Raw genomic sequence first — 13,841 nt, forward strand, 5'->3', positions numbered from 1 at the left:
ATGCACAGGCTGCGACACAGGTTTGGAGGAGGAGGAACAGATAAGACTCTGGCTGAATGTTCCGTGGTCAAAGGTTTTTTGACCATGAACCATATTAATAAAGTTATACGCACAACCCAAAATGTAAACATTTCAGGGAACAGTATGTCCTTGTTAGTAAGTACAGGTTGCAATCCATCAAATTTGAATTTTATGACCCTTGTAAGAGTGATGGCCTGCAGTTAGAAAAATACTGCTGTAGATGGCATGTCTTTTCTGAATTTAGCCTTTAACTTATCCTTCTGGATTTAACCTTCAGCTTCTGGTTCGATCAGAACCACACATAGAGGAAGCACTTGCTTTGTGACCATATAACAGGAGCTCCACTGTACACCCTTGATTGAGCTCAATAGATGTGAATGATTTTTTAAAAAACTATTGGTGTGTAAAACCGGTCTTCCTTGCTGCTTTCAGATTTGGCAGTGTGGAGGGACTTTGGAGATTGTCACATGCTCACATGTCGGACATGTGTTCCGGAAAGCTACACCCTACACGTTTCCAGGAGGCACGGGACAGATTATCAATAAAAATAACAGACGACTTGCCGAAGTGTGGATGGATGAATTCAAGAATTTCTTCTATATAATTTCTCCAGGTTAGCATTGTTTTGCATTGGAAATACAAGACTCTCTTGACCCTGATCCTTATGCATTCTGAGGAGAGGTAAGAAGGGGTGGAAAAGAAGCTTTGAGGAGAGGTGAAGCATCTACCTGCTAGGCTGTTGTAGGAATAAGTGAAAGCACACATAGTACAGAGAGTGCCGGCGGAATGCCTGCTGCGGTATGTCAGTGACGCGGCAGTGCGTCACCCAGTGCTGCAGAAGTTCCTGTTGGTCCAGGTGCTGTCCGTGCTCTTTTTTTTTTTTTTTTTTTTAAACCCAACTGCAGCATTTAGCATTTATATGAGACTGCCAAGTATTCCAGGGCGAGTGCAGAGCCCTCCAGCATGCCTCAAGGGACTTCTCTCCAGGAACTTCGCTCTGCTCTTCCCAGTGTTTTGGGAGCAGCTGTTCTGTCAGCTGTGACTCCGCCCGCCATTGTGACCATTCCATCCGCGCCTCGTCACCACTGCCCAGTGGCAGGGTGCGCGACGCAGTCAGTCGTGTGCGAGAAACCTGACCAAAAACAAGTGCTCTGTTCAGTATTTGGGCAACACTGATACTTATTTTTGTTTTTGCCGTAACAAATCTTAAAGTGTTCTGGCCCCATATAACTTACATTTGTTTGTAATAATATTAGCATGTGTATCATTCACATAAATTTAATTTTTCTTTGAAAAACACATATTAATGGATTTCCTTGTTTTGTCCTGGGGAGGTGGGTTTATGGTATGTCACTTGCGTAGTCACGCGGCACCAGCTGCTGCCACTTTTCCCATTCGCCTGGCTTGTTTGTTACCTAGTAGCACGTCAGTAACTCAGTCGCTTACTTCTTTTGACAGGTGTTACAAAAGTAGACTACGGAGACATATCATCAAGGCTGGGTCTGAGACACAAACTCCAATGCAGACCTTTCTCTTGGTACCTTGAGAACATTTATCCTGACTCTCAGATTCCACGTCACTATTTCTCTTTGGGAGAGGTAAGGGGGAAAAAGTATTCTGTGTGGTTATTATGTTCTCACTAATTTATCAAAAAAAACAGAGGTTAAACTTGTAAGCAGGGAGCACCTCCATATTAGGGTTACGTAGTCCAGTGTGGGAAGTTCTTGTTAGCTGACAGTCTACCTTATCACTTGAAACTTCATTTTTTTTCATGTTATGTTTTATTAAAATAAGAATGCTGTGTGCCTGACCTTTCACAGTTAGACCTCTGTTACAATATATTAGTGTCTTCAGTAGACGACTTATTTTAACAAACTGGCCCATTTAGTTGAAACCATATATTCCTGAAGCTAATGTCCTAGCATTAATTAGCCCGGATCAAAGTTTGAGGAACTTCCAGTAAAGATAAACTGTAAAGAACTGACAAGGAAACTTGAAAGACTGTTTATGGTAAGCTGTATTTTTAGCATCCGTTTATCTTCCTTTGGGAGCCCTAAATCTCAGTTTGGGATGCAAGTTGGAATGAGTGGTGGTTAGCGTCTTTATTCCTGATGATGCCTTAGTCATGGCTCCTAGAATTCAGCGGCAGATCTTCTTGAAACTTAGTAAGTAATTTACTTATTGATGCTCATAATTAGTTAACGTAATTACCTGTGCTTTGGAGTTCGGCCTTTTTACCTTGTGGCTGCCCACAGTGTGGGGTCTCGTGTGAGAAAGACTTCCCTTCCGGCGTGACTCCTCCTGCCAGGACGCTCACGAGGCAGCGATCCTCGTGCCCCTCCCCACCGCATCCCCAGAGGGTTGAGAGCCGTTCACTCTGCGTCCCCGCCGACGCTGGGCTCCACGTGTAGGAAGTCTGAGTGGGTCCTTCTCTTTAGCCCAGGGGTCTGATCAAGTCACAGATTCTGTTAGCTTCCCAGGGCTGCCACCGAGGGGCTGGAACAACAGAAACGTACCACCTCACAGTTCTGGGGATGAGAAGTCTGAGATGAGGGTCTGGGCAGGTTTGCTTCCTTCTGAGCTCTGTGAGGAAGGATCTGTCCTCTGCCTCCTTCTGGCTTTTGGAGTTTGCTGGCCACCTTTGGTGTTCCGGGTGTGTGGACGCATCACCCCGATTCCTGTCTCCTAACCCCCAGTATCTCAGAATGTGGCCGTATTTGGAGATGGGGTTTTTACAGAGGCAGTTAAGTTACAATGAGGTCATCAGGGTGAGCCCTAATCCAGTGTGACTGGGGTCCTTGTGAAAAGGGCACGTTGGGAGATACTCACACACAGGAGAAGGCGTATGAAGATGAGGGCAGAGATGGATTTTGGGGAAAGAGTATTCCAGGCACAAGGAAAAACAAATACAAAGGACGTAAGGCAAGAATGCACTTTGGCACGTTCCGGAAGCAGCAGAGAGGCTGGCTGGCTGGAGCAGTGGGCCGGGGGGAGCAGTAAAGGAACAGGCCAAGACGTAGTGAGGCCAGATCACACAGAGCTTGCAGGCCGTGGGGAGGACTCCGGGTTCGGTTCTGAGGTGGGAAGCCACAGGGAGCGACGAGCAAACTTTCACTGGAAGGATCAGACTGTCTGCTGTTTCAGGCAAAACTATATGGGAAGGAGAGTAGAGCTGGCGTATTGGTGAGAAAAGAGTAGCCGAGGATTATATTAAGATTTCACCTGAGGAGCTGGGACAGGGAACATGGTGTCACTGAGATGGGAAAGCCTGCAGAGCAGGTGCAGGAGGCACTGAGCAGTGCCGTTCGGGACACGTTCAGTTTGATCCAGGTAAAGACAGTATGTAAGTAGTTACATTAAAAAACCTGCACCTTGGACAAGATTTTGGAGATTGAAAGTTAGGGGCTGTTAGTATATAGGTCATTTTTAAAACCACAGAACTTTGAGAGCACCTTGGGAGGAGTGAATGCCAATGGAGAAGAGGGGAGGACTGAGGACCAAGCCATAAAAAAACTCCACTATTTAGAAATTATGAAGATGAAAAGGAATCAGCTAAAGAGACTGATGAGAAGGAGTGAGCACTGAACTAGAAAGAGAACCGAGGGAGTGATGTCCCAGAGACTGAGTGAAGGGCTTGTTTCACAGACGGGGACGTGATGGGCTGTGCGGAACAGTGCGGAAAGGGTAGGGAGACGAGCCTGGGCACTGGCCGCTGGATTAGCGGGAGACGCTGTCAGGCTCCAGCTCTCCGTGTCAGGCGGGCTCCTGTGGAGGTGGCAGGGACAGAATGTCTGATGGCTTCAAAGGAGATCAGGAGAAGAGGAAGTGGAGATGATGAGTGTGGTTGAGAAATTTTGCTGTAAAGCAGAACAGAGAAGTGAGTGGTAGCTGGGGTGGAGGGGGTGGTTAAAGAAGGGTTTTTTATATTTTGCTATGATGAAACTGCTGGCGCACATGACACAAAAGAGAACGTGTGAAGATGCTAGAAAAGAGGCACTGACCGCAGAGCCACGTGCACCTGGGGGCGTGGGGGGCAGTTCCTCCCCCACACCAGGGAGGAAGGTGGGGGGCCTGGGGCCAAGTGCAGGGGACAGGGTGGGGGGCTAGAAGCCGGCCATTTGAGGTGGGAGGGTGGGGGGGTTCTCGGGTGAGCTGTTTCCTCGGTTGGATGCGAGATCGTTGGCTGAGGGTGAAGGAGGGGGTTGGTGGTTTGGGGAGAGAGGAAGAGATGTAAAGTAGGAAAGTGGGATGTGGTCGGGCGAAGAGGTGACAGAGGGGAGCTGGATGGCGGTGAGTCAGAGGAGGCTGTTGGGCCTGGTTGCACTTTGTCCAGCGCCAGGGCCAGCACGGCTCCCAATTTCATCCTGGGAGGTTCCTGAGCCTGCTTGCGGGTTGACTTGAGCGCCCTGCCTCTGAACTTTGCTGTGATTTCAGGAAGTCACCCTCAAACAAGCAAGGGGCGCGCTGAGTTTCTGGCCTCGTTACTGAGCGTCTGTTCCCTTTGCTGGAGCCTCATTCCAATCAAGAAAGGCCCCGGGTGGGTGAAGCTGTGGGAAGATTTATGGCAGTTGCTCGCCTGCAGAATAGAGAATGAGCTTTTTTTGTTTGTTTTCTTTGAACTGACCCGATTTTGGACAACACCTAGGCATTGTTATCTGGGCCAGAATACAGACATACTACAAAGAGCCACTTGTTAGCCCATGGGAGATGACTGCCAAGGCAGGCGGCCTTTTACTGCCCCCGCCAGCTGGCTTTCTGCATCAGGAACAGATTTTACCCTCTGTGGCCTGCTTGTTAACGCCTCAGTAACTAAGCCGCTGCTATTCTAAATTCACATTTTTATAGGATATTGTAAATAAAATCAGTTTGTATGTTTGAAAAAAAAAAAAACTGACAGAATCTTAGCCATACAGTGATTTTTTTCCCCCAACTCATAGCCTTTACCTCAGGAATTAGAGGGTCAGCGGGAAGTGCAGACTGTGTGTGCGCCTGTCCGGTCAGCCTCGCTAACGTGTGGCATTTTCACTGTCCCACAGATACGAAATGTGGAAACAAATCAGTGTCTAGATAATATGGCTAGAAAAGAGAATGAAAAAGTTGGGATCTTTAACTGTCACGGTATGGGAGGTAATCAGGTGAGTATTTTAGGCTCTAAAGGTGTAATTTTCAGATTTGTTTTAAATCTTCTTACTTTTTTACTTCATGATGTCATTCAGGAAATGTTTTCTACCTTTAAAGAGAAAATAATGAAGACCTTTAGGAGAATTGAGCCTTCAGTATAATGATTATTTTTAAATGAAACATTTGTAAAAGGCCTTTTATGAGAACTGTATTTACATGGTTGTGAATGAATTTGTTTTGTCCTTTTTGGTCAAACAAGGTGACAGCCCTTGGCAATATGCTCAGTGTATACAGAGAACTCAAGGTCATTTTTTCTTTCCTCTCTTCAAAATTATTAGTAGCTTTTCTGAGTCACTTACTCTCCATTACATTAAGAAAGTTGAAAAAATACGTATCTTGAAATACTTGTCTTTCTCCCTGCCAGATTCTTGGGCACATAAAACAGCGATTAATTTACTTTATTGCCAAAGCTCATACGTGTGCACTTCTGGTTTTCAGGTTTTCTCTTACACCGCCAATAAAGAAATTAGAACAGATGACCTCTGCTTGGATGTCTCCAAACTTAACGGCCCAGTCACAATGCTCAAATGCCACCACCTAAAAGGCAACCAACTTTGGGAGTATGACCCAGTGGTAAGTGATCCAGTTGAATACAGGAATAAAATTGTGTTGTTGGGTGGATTTTATATACTGCTTTGTATCTAAAAGAGTGAACCCTTGTGGAGTCTGCATATGGATCAGTGTTCTCATACTCTAAAAATTGACAGGAAAAACAATGTAAGTAAAACAACATGCTTTATTTAATCTCCCCAGTAACTAACTTGGTCTTGCCTCCAGTCCCTAGGTCCTTGTTGTCACCATGTGGCCACTCCCCCCTGTGGGTCGCAAGCTCTCCGTTTAGGGTGGGAGAAAAAATGACTGAGTTAAACACCTGGGTACAAGTCTCGTTAATTAATGAAATTCTCCAGCTCATCATGATGCTTCGGTGACATATGTGACAGAACTCTCTCTGCCTTCCTCTGGAGCCGCTCTCTCTGCCTTCCTCTGGAGCCGCTCCCTCTTCCCACCTGCTGTGTGTTGCACTTAACATCAAGGTGCTTGAAAGACACTGATTCAGGCAGAGCATCTCCAGTAAACCTCTCTTCCTCTCCTCGTATCTGGCTGCACCTCCCAGCCTGTGTGTTTGCTCTGCGGCTCTGGCACCAGCACCTTCACTACATCTTTTCTCTGGTTATTTTTCTTTTGCTTACAAGCACTAGCTTTCTTCTCCACGTTAGGAACGACTTTTGTTCCTACTGTGCTTTCTGCCTACCCTCCTGCTTTTCCCCTGTGATGGATGACAGCGAGTGAATGGCCCGCACTTGTGCCTCTGGTTCTTCACCCTGGCTCCTGCCTGGGCCCGACACTGTACCGGAACAGCTCCTGGATGCACAGCCAGGGCATTCCCGTCTCTTTTCCTTAACTTCCAATAGCATTTACTGTTGCGAAGCAGGTATTTTAAAGTCCTCTTACCCGTTGGCTTTAGATCCACTAGTGTTTAGTTTCTTGTCTTAGCTTTCTTCTCTCTGCTTCTTTCGTCTGCTTGGCTCACTCTGCTGCCTCATTCCACCCCTAAATGAAGACGTCCGAGCCAAGCTGTGACTTCAGCTGCCTTTGCTCCTTACACTGGGTCACACGCAAACCCTGGTCTACTTTCATTGTCAACCTGCTATTCCCCGAACACACCCTGGACTTTCTCACTTTACGTTTAAGATCATACAGTTCACTCTGCCTAACAAATCCTACCCATTCTTGAGGACCCGGAATTGACGTCACATCCATGAATCCCAGCCAGAAATCAGTTGTCTTTTAGTTATTGTCTCTGACCCCTGTAATGCTGTACTTCTTTACAGTCATTTATCTACCAGTCTTCTCATCCCTATTAGATAGACCCAATCCAGGGTCTGCCTTCACAGTGTCAGACTACAAAGTATACACGTGTATTAAATGCAGCAGTAGTTCCATTAACGTGACTATTGGAAATGGTGCGAATACCCTGTTCCAGTGGTTTCCGTGGTGCCTGCTGTTGCCATTTTGGGTGCAGCCGTCCTGAGCCCTGCAGGATACATGGCATCTCTGACTCCAGACAGTAAATGCCAGTGTAGCCCACAGTCATGGTGGGAACCAAAATATTTTTAAAATTAAAAAGACCCCCAGTTGTATGTTCACTGGAAAATGATGATATATGTAATTAGGTAACAATTTACTATATAATAGCATGAAAAAATAGTGGTTTTTTTTTTTCTTAAGCGTGGGGGTAAGTGGATTCAATGGCAGCAGTATTCCTGGCTTTCCCTGGCGGCCACTGCATGGGTGCTACAGCTCTCACCACCACAGCCAGCTCAAGGCGGGAAGCGGGCATGCTGCACTGCTCCATGAACTGCTCTTTATCAGCAAAGCCAAAGCTTTTCCTGGATTCCCCGCAGTAGACTCTGCTCTGTCTCATGGGCCAGAACCTCCTCTCACAGGAACCCCCCAGCCGCACGGGAGGCTGGGAAGACAGGCACGTGGCGTCCCCGTCTTCATGGTGTGACGTGGCCCGGAGACAGGGAGTAGGAATGGCTGTGGGCAGACTGTGTATAACCTGCAGGGGCTGCCGTGATAGTTACTCCAAAAGCAAATGCTTTGAAACTAGAGCTGCTTTATTTAGGGTATTCTGAAAGAACCAGTTACGAGTGTAAGTTTCAAAACTCCTAATGCACTTTGCAAGGTGTCTTTCCTTAGATAGAATTTAGTAGTGCAGGCTGGGTTCTCCCTGAAACAGACTGCAACCAGCTTAGCGTTCAGGAGGAAAGAGACGGCAAAATTGGGCAGAGGAAGGAGTCAGACTGCACCATGGGTCCCACAGCCTGAGCTGACTGCACCAGCAGAGTTGTGCTGCCTCCATCAGCTCAGAAACTAGCAGTCTAGAAAAATAATCTATTTATCTCAGTAATGTGTAATCTAAACCTTAAATCATGAAATCTTAGATTTCAGAGGAACCCAAGAAATAAAACCCAGGCTAACGTTTAGTACATAGAGACACAGAAGCCCAGAATGGAAGTTAATTGGCCCAAGGTCACAGAGCAGGTGAATGGTGTTCCCAGCTCTCAGGCAGCCCTGGTTTCCTGGTCCAGGATTCTGGGCACAATACCATACTACTTCCACTCGGCCCTTTTGGGAATAAAGTGTAGATTTTTGACATAGTGATATCTAGTTAGGGGAAGGAGGCAGCAAACTACTTTTTCTAGGTGGCTGGTGGACTTTATGCAATAATTTTATCCTCCTTTTTCAAAGGTTACAATTAGTTACCTGTCACTTGTTTTTCCCATTGCCTCAATCATACCTTTTCTCTGTGGAAACTAGGCAGTGCTGGCGGATCCTCTCCTGAGCCCAGTGACCACAGAACTCGGCACCTGCAGCCAGAGTGGGCTCTGGAACAGGCTCTTCTCCAGGGTCCAGGTCTCCTGAAATTATGAAGATTCTGTCTTAATTTTGAGCAGTTAAAGACCCAGTGTGGATCATTAATCATGTCTTTGTTATGAGTTTATTTTACATAAGTGAAATAATACATTTTTTCAAATTGGGATGATAAAGACCAGTTCCCCAACTAAATTTTTTGTTGTGTTTAGTGTTTTTGTTTTTATTGGTACTGATAGTGGCCACTCAGAGAGGCCCTGCAGGATCTTCTGGAATATTTGAGGGGTTCTTTTTAAAAGCGCTTTGTTTTTGTCTTACACGTGACTAAAAGCCTTGGCAGCACACAGAATGATGGGGCTGCCGGAGCGCAGCCGTGGCTGCTCAGGCTGTTGCTAGGATGTTGAGCCGTGGCTGCTCGGGCTGTTGCTAGGATGTTGTTTTCCAGTAGTAAGTGCCTCCGAGCCAGGCAGCAGCATTTTGTCCCCATTTTATAGATAAGGAATTGGGGCTCAGAGAGGTTTTTGTTCAGGGGCAACAATGCTGTTGGTACCTGACAAATCTGGAGCTCACTCCAAAAATGTCTGATGGCAAAGCCCATCCTCTCAACACGTGAACTACACAGCATCTGTCTAAAAATAAAAGCCACCCCTGCCATGCTGACTCTCCTCCGGGCGCTGTTCTTATGCCTTTGTAGGAATTAAAGTATCTAATACTAACCAGAGTCAGAGTTGACAGTAAACTGTGACATCTGCACATTTGCCTTTCGCCAGCTTCCACTGTGACCACAGCACAGAAGAAGCAACTGAAAGCCAAAGTAGCTGTGTTGTGTACAGTCATTGGGTTTTGCTTTGCTTGTTTGAAGTTCAAATAGGTACTAAAGAGGCCTTATGAAAACGAAATGCTCCAGATAAAAGAATTACGTTAAAATAGAGCCATGAGTAAAAATGTGTGCTAAAGAACACTTCGCGTTTCCTTACTGCTCTGCACACTTACCAGGACAACGCGCAGTGCAGGCTCCCACACCGCTGCGTCGGCGTCCTTCACCTGTCCGGGGCTGGGTAGGGTGCATTAGTAGGGCCAGTATGTAGCTGTTAACTCTCGTTTGTCCTGTCCTTTTGAAATCACCGTGACAGCATCAAGTCTGGAATGCAAACAGGTAGACAGGAAGACATATAGCCGTATCTGCCAGCCACTTATAAAGGACTGCTTTATAAATACTGTGATTTCTTACGATTTCGAGTCTTCAAGCCCTGAATCGCTAAGGACTTGAGGCTTGGAATCACAGAGTTAATTTGAACAGCCTTATCATGGGAAAACGAAACAATTTTGAAATACCTTTTTGAAAATAGGTTGAGGATCCTAAATTAGGAATCACTAATCTGATCATTTTTTCAGGAAACTGAAGCACAAAGTGAAATTTCTCACAGTATTACAGAGCTATGCAGAATTGGGACTTAGAATTCAGGTCATCTTCCTGTAACTCCAGTGTAACCCACTATAACCCCAGTGCCTTTCTTCCCACCACATAGCCTTTAATGCTCTCTTTACACAGACACCTTTTCTTCATTGCCTTTTAATTTGCAAAAACAAAAATCTTCTCTACAGAGTAATGTCCTAATCACCAAAAACGATGGTTGAGGTGTTTTGGTTTTGTCTTCCACTTTAAGACTTTTTTCCTGTCACTTTCAGAAATTAACCCTGCAGCATGTGAACAGCAATCAGTGCCTGGACAAAGCCACAGAAGAGGACAGCCAGGTGCCCAGCATTAGAGACTGCAACGGAAGCCGGTCCCAGCAGTGGCTTCTTCGAAACGTCACCCTTCCAGAAATATTCTGAGACCAAATTTACAAAAAAACAAACAAAAAAAGATTGACTGGGCTACCTCAGCATACATTTCTGCCACATTCTTAAGTAGCAAAAAAGGAAAAGTGCTTTCCTCCTGCGGGATGTAAGGTTTATCGGCCATTAAAGCTTCGGCAGCTCTCGCTCCCACTCGCTGTGAACCAGCCTTCCTGTCCGAGGACGTGAGACCACACAGCAGCGAGACTGTGCACGCTGATGTTTACACGATTGAAAGAGTCTTTCATCCAGAATCATTGTAAAGAATATTCAGACTGAAACAATCTACAAAATGTGCTTTCGGGAGAGCTGCATCTTCTGTGGTTTGCTTGCACATCAGGAATTTCTGCTGAACGTGCTGTCATAATTTCTGATTAGAACTGGTAGCCAGTATATTACATATGGATATAAAAGTAAATGAAAAAGAACTGGAACCAGATTCAGAATCATGAAAACATTTTACAACAATTAAAAAAACTATATTAAACAGGGTTTAAAAGAAATTAAAACAGAACTATGAGAAGTACAATTTGTTATAGTATAGTATCAAATTTCTATATAGATTTTATACCTCAGTGGGAAAAATAACTGATTCCAATGACGTTCATTTTGTTTTCATCTGTGATGGTCATGGATGCTTTTTTTTTTTCCTTGGGGTGCTGAAATTGAGCTGAGAAAAAAGTGGTTCTTTGATTGTAGTTTTAATTGCGTTCTATGGTGTTTTTTTTTTGTTTTTAATTTGGTTTGTGGACTGTTGGAATTGTAATTTTTAATTGCCTTCAAAAATGGAGATTTAAAATAATGTCTGGTTTCACTGAACAAGTTTGATATCTCAGTTGCTCTTGGGTCAGCTGGCTGATAGACTTTACTTTGTCACTCACACACACACACACACACACACACACACAAATTTCTTATTAGATTTTCAACTTCCTAATTTGATTCAACTGATAATGCTTAATACCCAAGATTCATACTACTGTACTACAGGTTTGTTTTCACAGCAATAAATCTTATGTTCTTTTGTTTATGATTCCACTCAGCAAAAGGCCTGCACAAGTGATTTATTATTTGGGTATTTGGACATGATACATTTGATGGTTTTTTGAAAAACTTTTTTCACTCCATACTCAGATGTGCTTCATTGTCAAGTGCATATTTAGATTAGGTTCTTGAATTGTAATGTTGATCTGCTGCTTTTTTTTTTTTAATAAAATTTGACTGAAAATGTTTAATTGGCATTTTTTAATGAGTTAGCCAAAGAAGTGCAGCTTTTATTCCGTATTATTAGACCTGCATTTCTTCCCTAAATTCCATTTAGGTTAAATCAGTTTTCTTTTTCTGATTTTTAATACTACAAAATAGCCTGAGAATTGACTAGAAGTTGAGTATCAATTAATGTTTGAATCTCACAGAAAGAAAAATCTCACTGTGAAATTTTTCCTGATATGTGAAGCAATCCATCAGCAAAAGTGCATATATTTTCCTTCCTATTTGTAAGATTATATTTAATGATATTCTTTTCTTTGATTATCAAAGACTCTCACTGCAGGCAGTGCTGTTTCTTGTGCCTAAGAATGTTTCTGAAAGTTGCATCACTAACGATACTTGGCAGGTTGAGCAGAAAGTGTCTCGTGTCCTGTTCAGGTCGGTGAGCACGATGCGTGCGCAGACGCACTGGGGTGAGGCTGCAGCACCGAATGCAGACGTTCGTCCCCAGGAAATCTGAGGTGAAGCAGGTGCTGGGTGGGACTTTTTCCTACTCCGTGAGCTGTGTTAATTCTATCTTTGGTAGGCCTAATGCTTGAATCAACCAGATGTTTAATCAATAAATTATTTTCATGCTCAGAATTTCAGGTTTTATACTCTAGTGTAGCTTGGTCATATTCTTTACTGTAAGAAAGCTTAACAGCAATGTGACTTAAGGTTTTGTTGTATTTTTTAAAAGGGTGATGTGAGTGACTTAATCCATGGGTACTTTTAGAACCTGATAGATAACCCCATTGCCTTTATTTTTCTAATTAAAGAATTCCTAAATACTTTGGAAATACAAAATATTCCTGAACAGTTGTGCCTTACATTGGTTTTATTTAAAGTTAAACTGGCTCCCTGTTCTTTATAGCTGTCTGTAGATTAGGCGGTGTGCTGATCACTGCTCTAAATCAAACCACAAAGAAAAGAGTGAATGAAAAAGAAAGCGAAGGATGAAAAGATGGGATTATTGACCAGTGAAGAATTCATAAGTGGACAATTAAGGATAATTTGAATCTCACAAATCTGGTCACCCTACTCCAATCGCAACCCATCTTAATATGTCTTTCTGTTCTAATTGAGATTCTTGAAAATAGTACTTTATTCACCATTCTGCAAATAAAAGCCAGCATGTAGGCCGTGCCCTCGTTTCCCTGTTCCACATTCAGCTGAAAAACAAAGGTTCCTCTGTAAAGATCTGGTGCTGTCTCCATCTTTCAAGAAGTACACCAAGAACAAGTTAACTCCAGAATTACATGTTCTTCAAAGGAGAAGGAAATCAGAAAGGTAGTGTTTTTGAGGAGATAACGGAGAAGAGGAATACAAAGCGTGAAATCATTTTGTGCTCCAGAAAATCAGATGTTTCCAATTATATGACACTGCTCCCATTCCCTGACTTCTTGAAGATTACCAAGTGTTTGCTTGATAAATCTCCCAGAACTAATAATTTTGCAGGATATGAGGCAAAACTCAGTTGTATTACCTTTACACTAGCAACAAATAATTGAGAATTACATTTTAAACATAGTTTATCATCAAAGATAAAAGTAAGTTAACAAAGACATGTGCCAGACTCTTACCCTGAAAACTATGCAACATTGCTGAGAGAAACTTACAGAACACTGCAATAAATATATTATGTTCGTCGATTGAAAGACTAATGTTAAGATCTCAGTTGCCCACAAATTGATCTATAGATTCAATGAAATCACAAAATGAGGTTTTCTTGGAGATATTGGCAAATATATATGGAAATGCAACAAACCCACACGAGCCAAGAAAATGTTGCAGAAAGAAAAAAAAAGTTGGAAGACTACTCAATTTTAGGACCTGCTTTAAAGCTACAGAGACTAAGAAAATGCGGTATTAGAGGTACTACCAACAGGCAGTCAATGTATAGAACAGAGTCCAGAAATAGACCCACACATGTATGATTATTGACTCCTCAACAAAAATTCAGTAAGGAAGGGAAAATGCTTTCAGTTGGAGCCGGAGTAACTGGATGTCTGCCTGAGAAATCAGTGAACACTGATGCTTTCACACGATGCATGTTAGTTCAGAATGGATCCCAGGCCTAAATGTGAAGGGCAAAATGAATTTCTGGAAGAAGACAACATCTTCATGACTCTCAGGATAGACAGATATCTTAGGACACAAAAGATGTTAACTGT

General features: G+C 43.6%; 1 protein-coding gene and 1 long non-coding RNA gene across 6 annotated transcripts in view; one reads left to right on the top strand and one right to left on the bottom strand.

Annotated features, from left to right (window-relative positions):
* The window catches only part of GALNT1 (polypeptide N-acetylgalactosaminyltransferase 1), a 77,762-nt gene extending 65,278 nt beyond the window's left edge, over positions 1-12,484 (top strand). For both annotated transcript variants that reach the window (XM_032467247.1, XM_032467248.1), the window contains 5 exons: positions 454-634; positions 1,480-1,619; positions 5,058-5,156; positions 5,641-5,775; positions 10,270-12,484. In XM_032467247.1, coding sequence (XP_032323138.1) covers positions 454-634; positions 1,480-1,619; positions 5,058-5,156; positions 5,641-5,775; positions 10,270-10,416 — 702 coding nt within the window. In that variant the 3' untranslated portion in view covers positions 10,417-12,484. The remainder of the gene's footprint in view (positions 1-453; positions 635-1,479; positions 1,620-5,057; positions 5,157-5,640; positions 5,776-10,269) is intronic.
* LOC106729420 overlaps positions 1-13,841 on the bottom strand; it is a 61,986-nt gene that overhangs the window by 9,306 nt on the left and 38,839 nt on the right. For 3 of the 4 annotated variants that reach the window (XR_004314924.1, XR_004314922.1, XR_004314921.1), the window contains 2 exons: positions 9,574-9,721; positions 8,507-8,627 (listed from right to left, as the gene is read on the bottom strand). This is a non-coding gene — a long non-coding RNA (uncharacterized LOC106729420). Of the gene's footprint in view, positions 1-7,076; positions 7,238-8,506; positions 8,628-9,573; positions 9,722-13,841 lie in introns of those variants that run through there. The other variant, XR_004314923.1, reaches the window with a different exon arrangement.

This window comes from Camelus ferus, chromosome 24, assembly GCF_009834535.1.
Source record: "Camelus ferus isolate YT-003-E chromosome 24, BCGSAC_Cfer_1.0, whole genome shotgun sequence".
In the NCBI taxonomy this organism is placed as follows: domain Eukaryota; kingdom Metazoa; phylum Chordata; class Mammalia; order Artiodactyla; family Camelidae; genus Camelus; species Camelus ferus.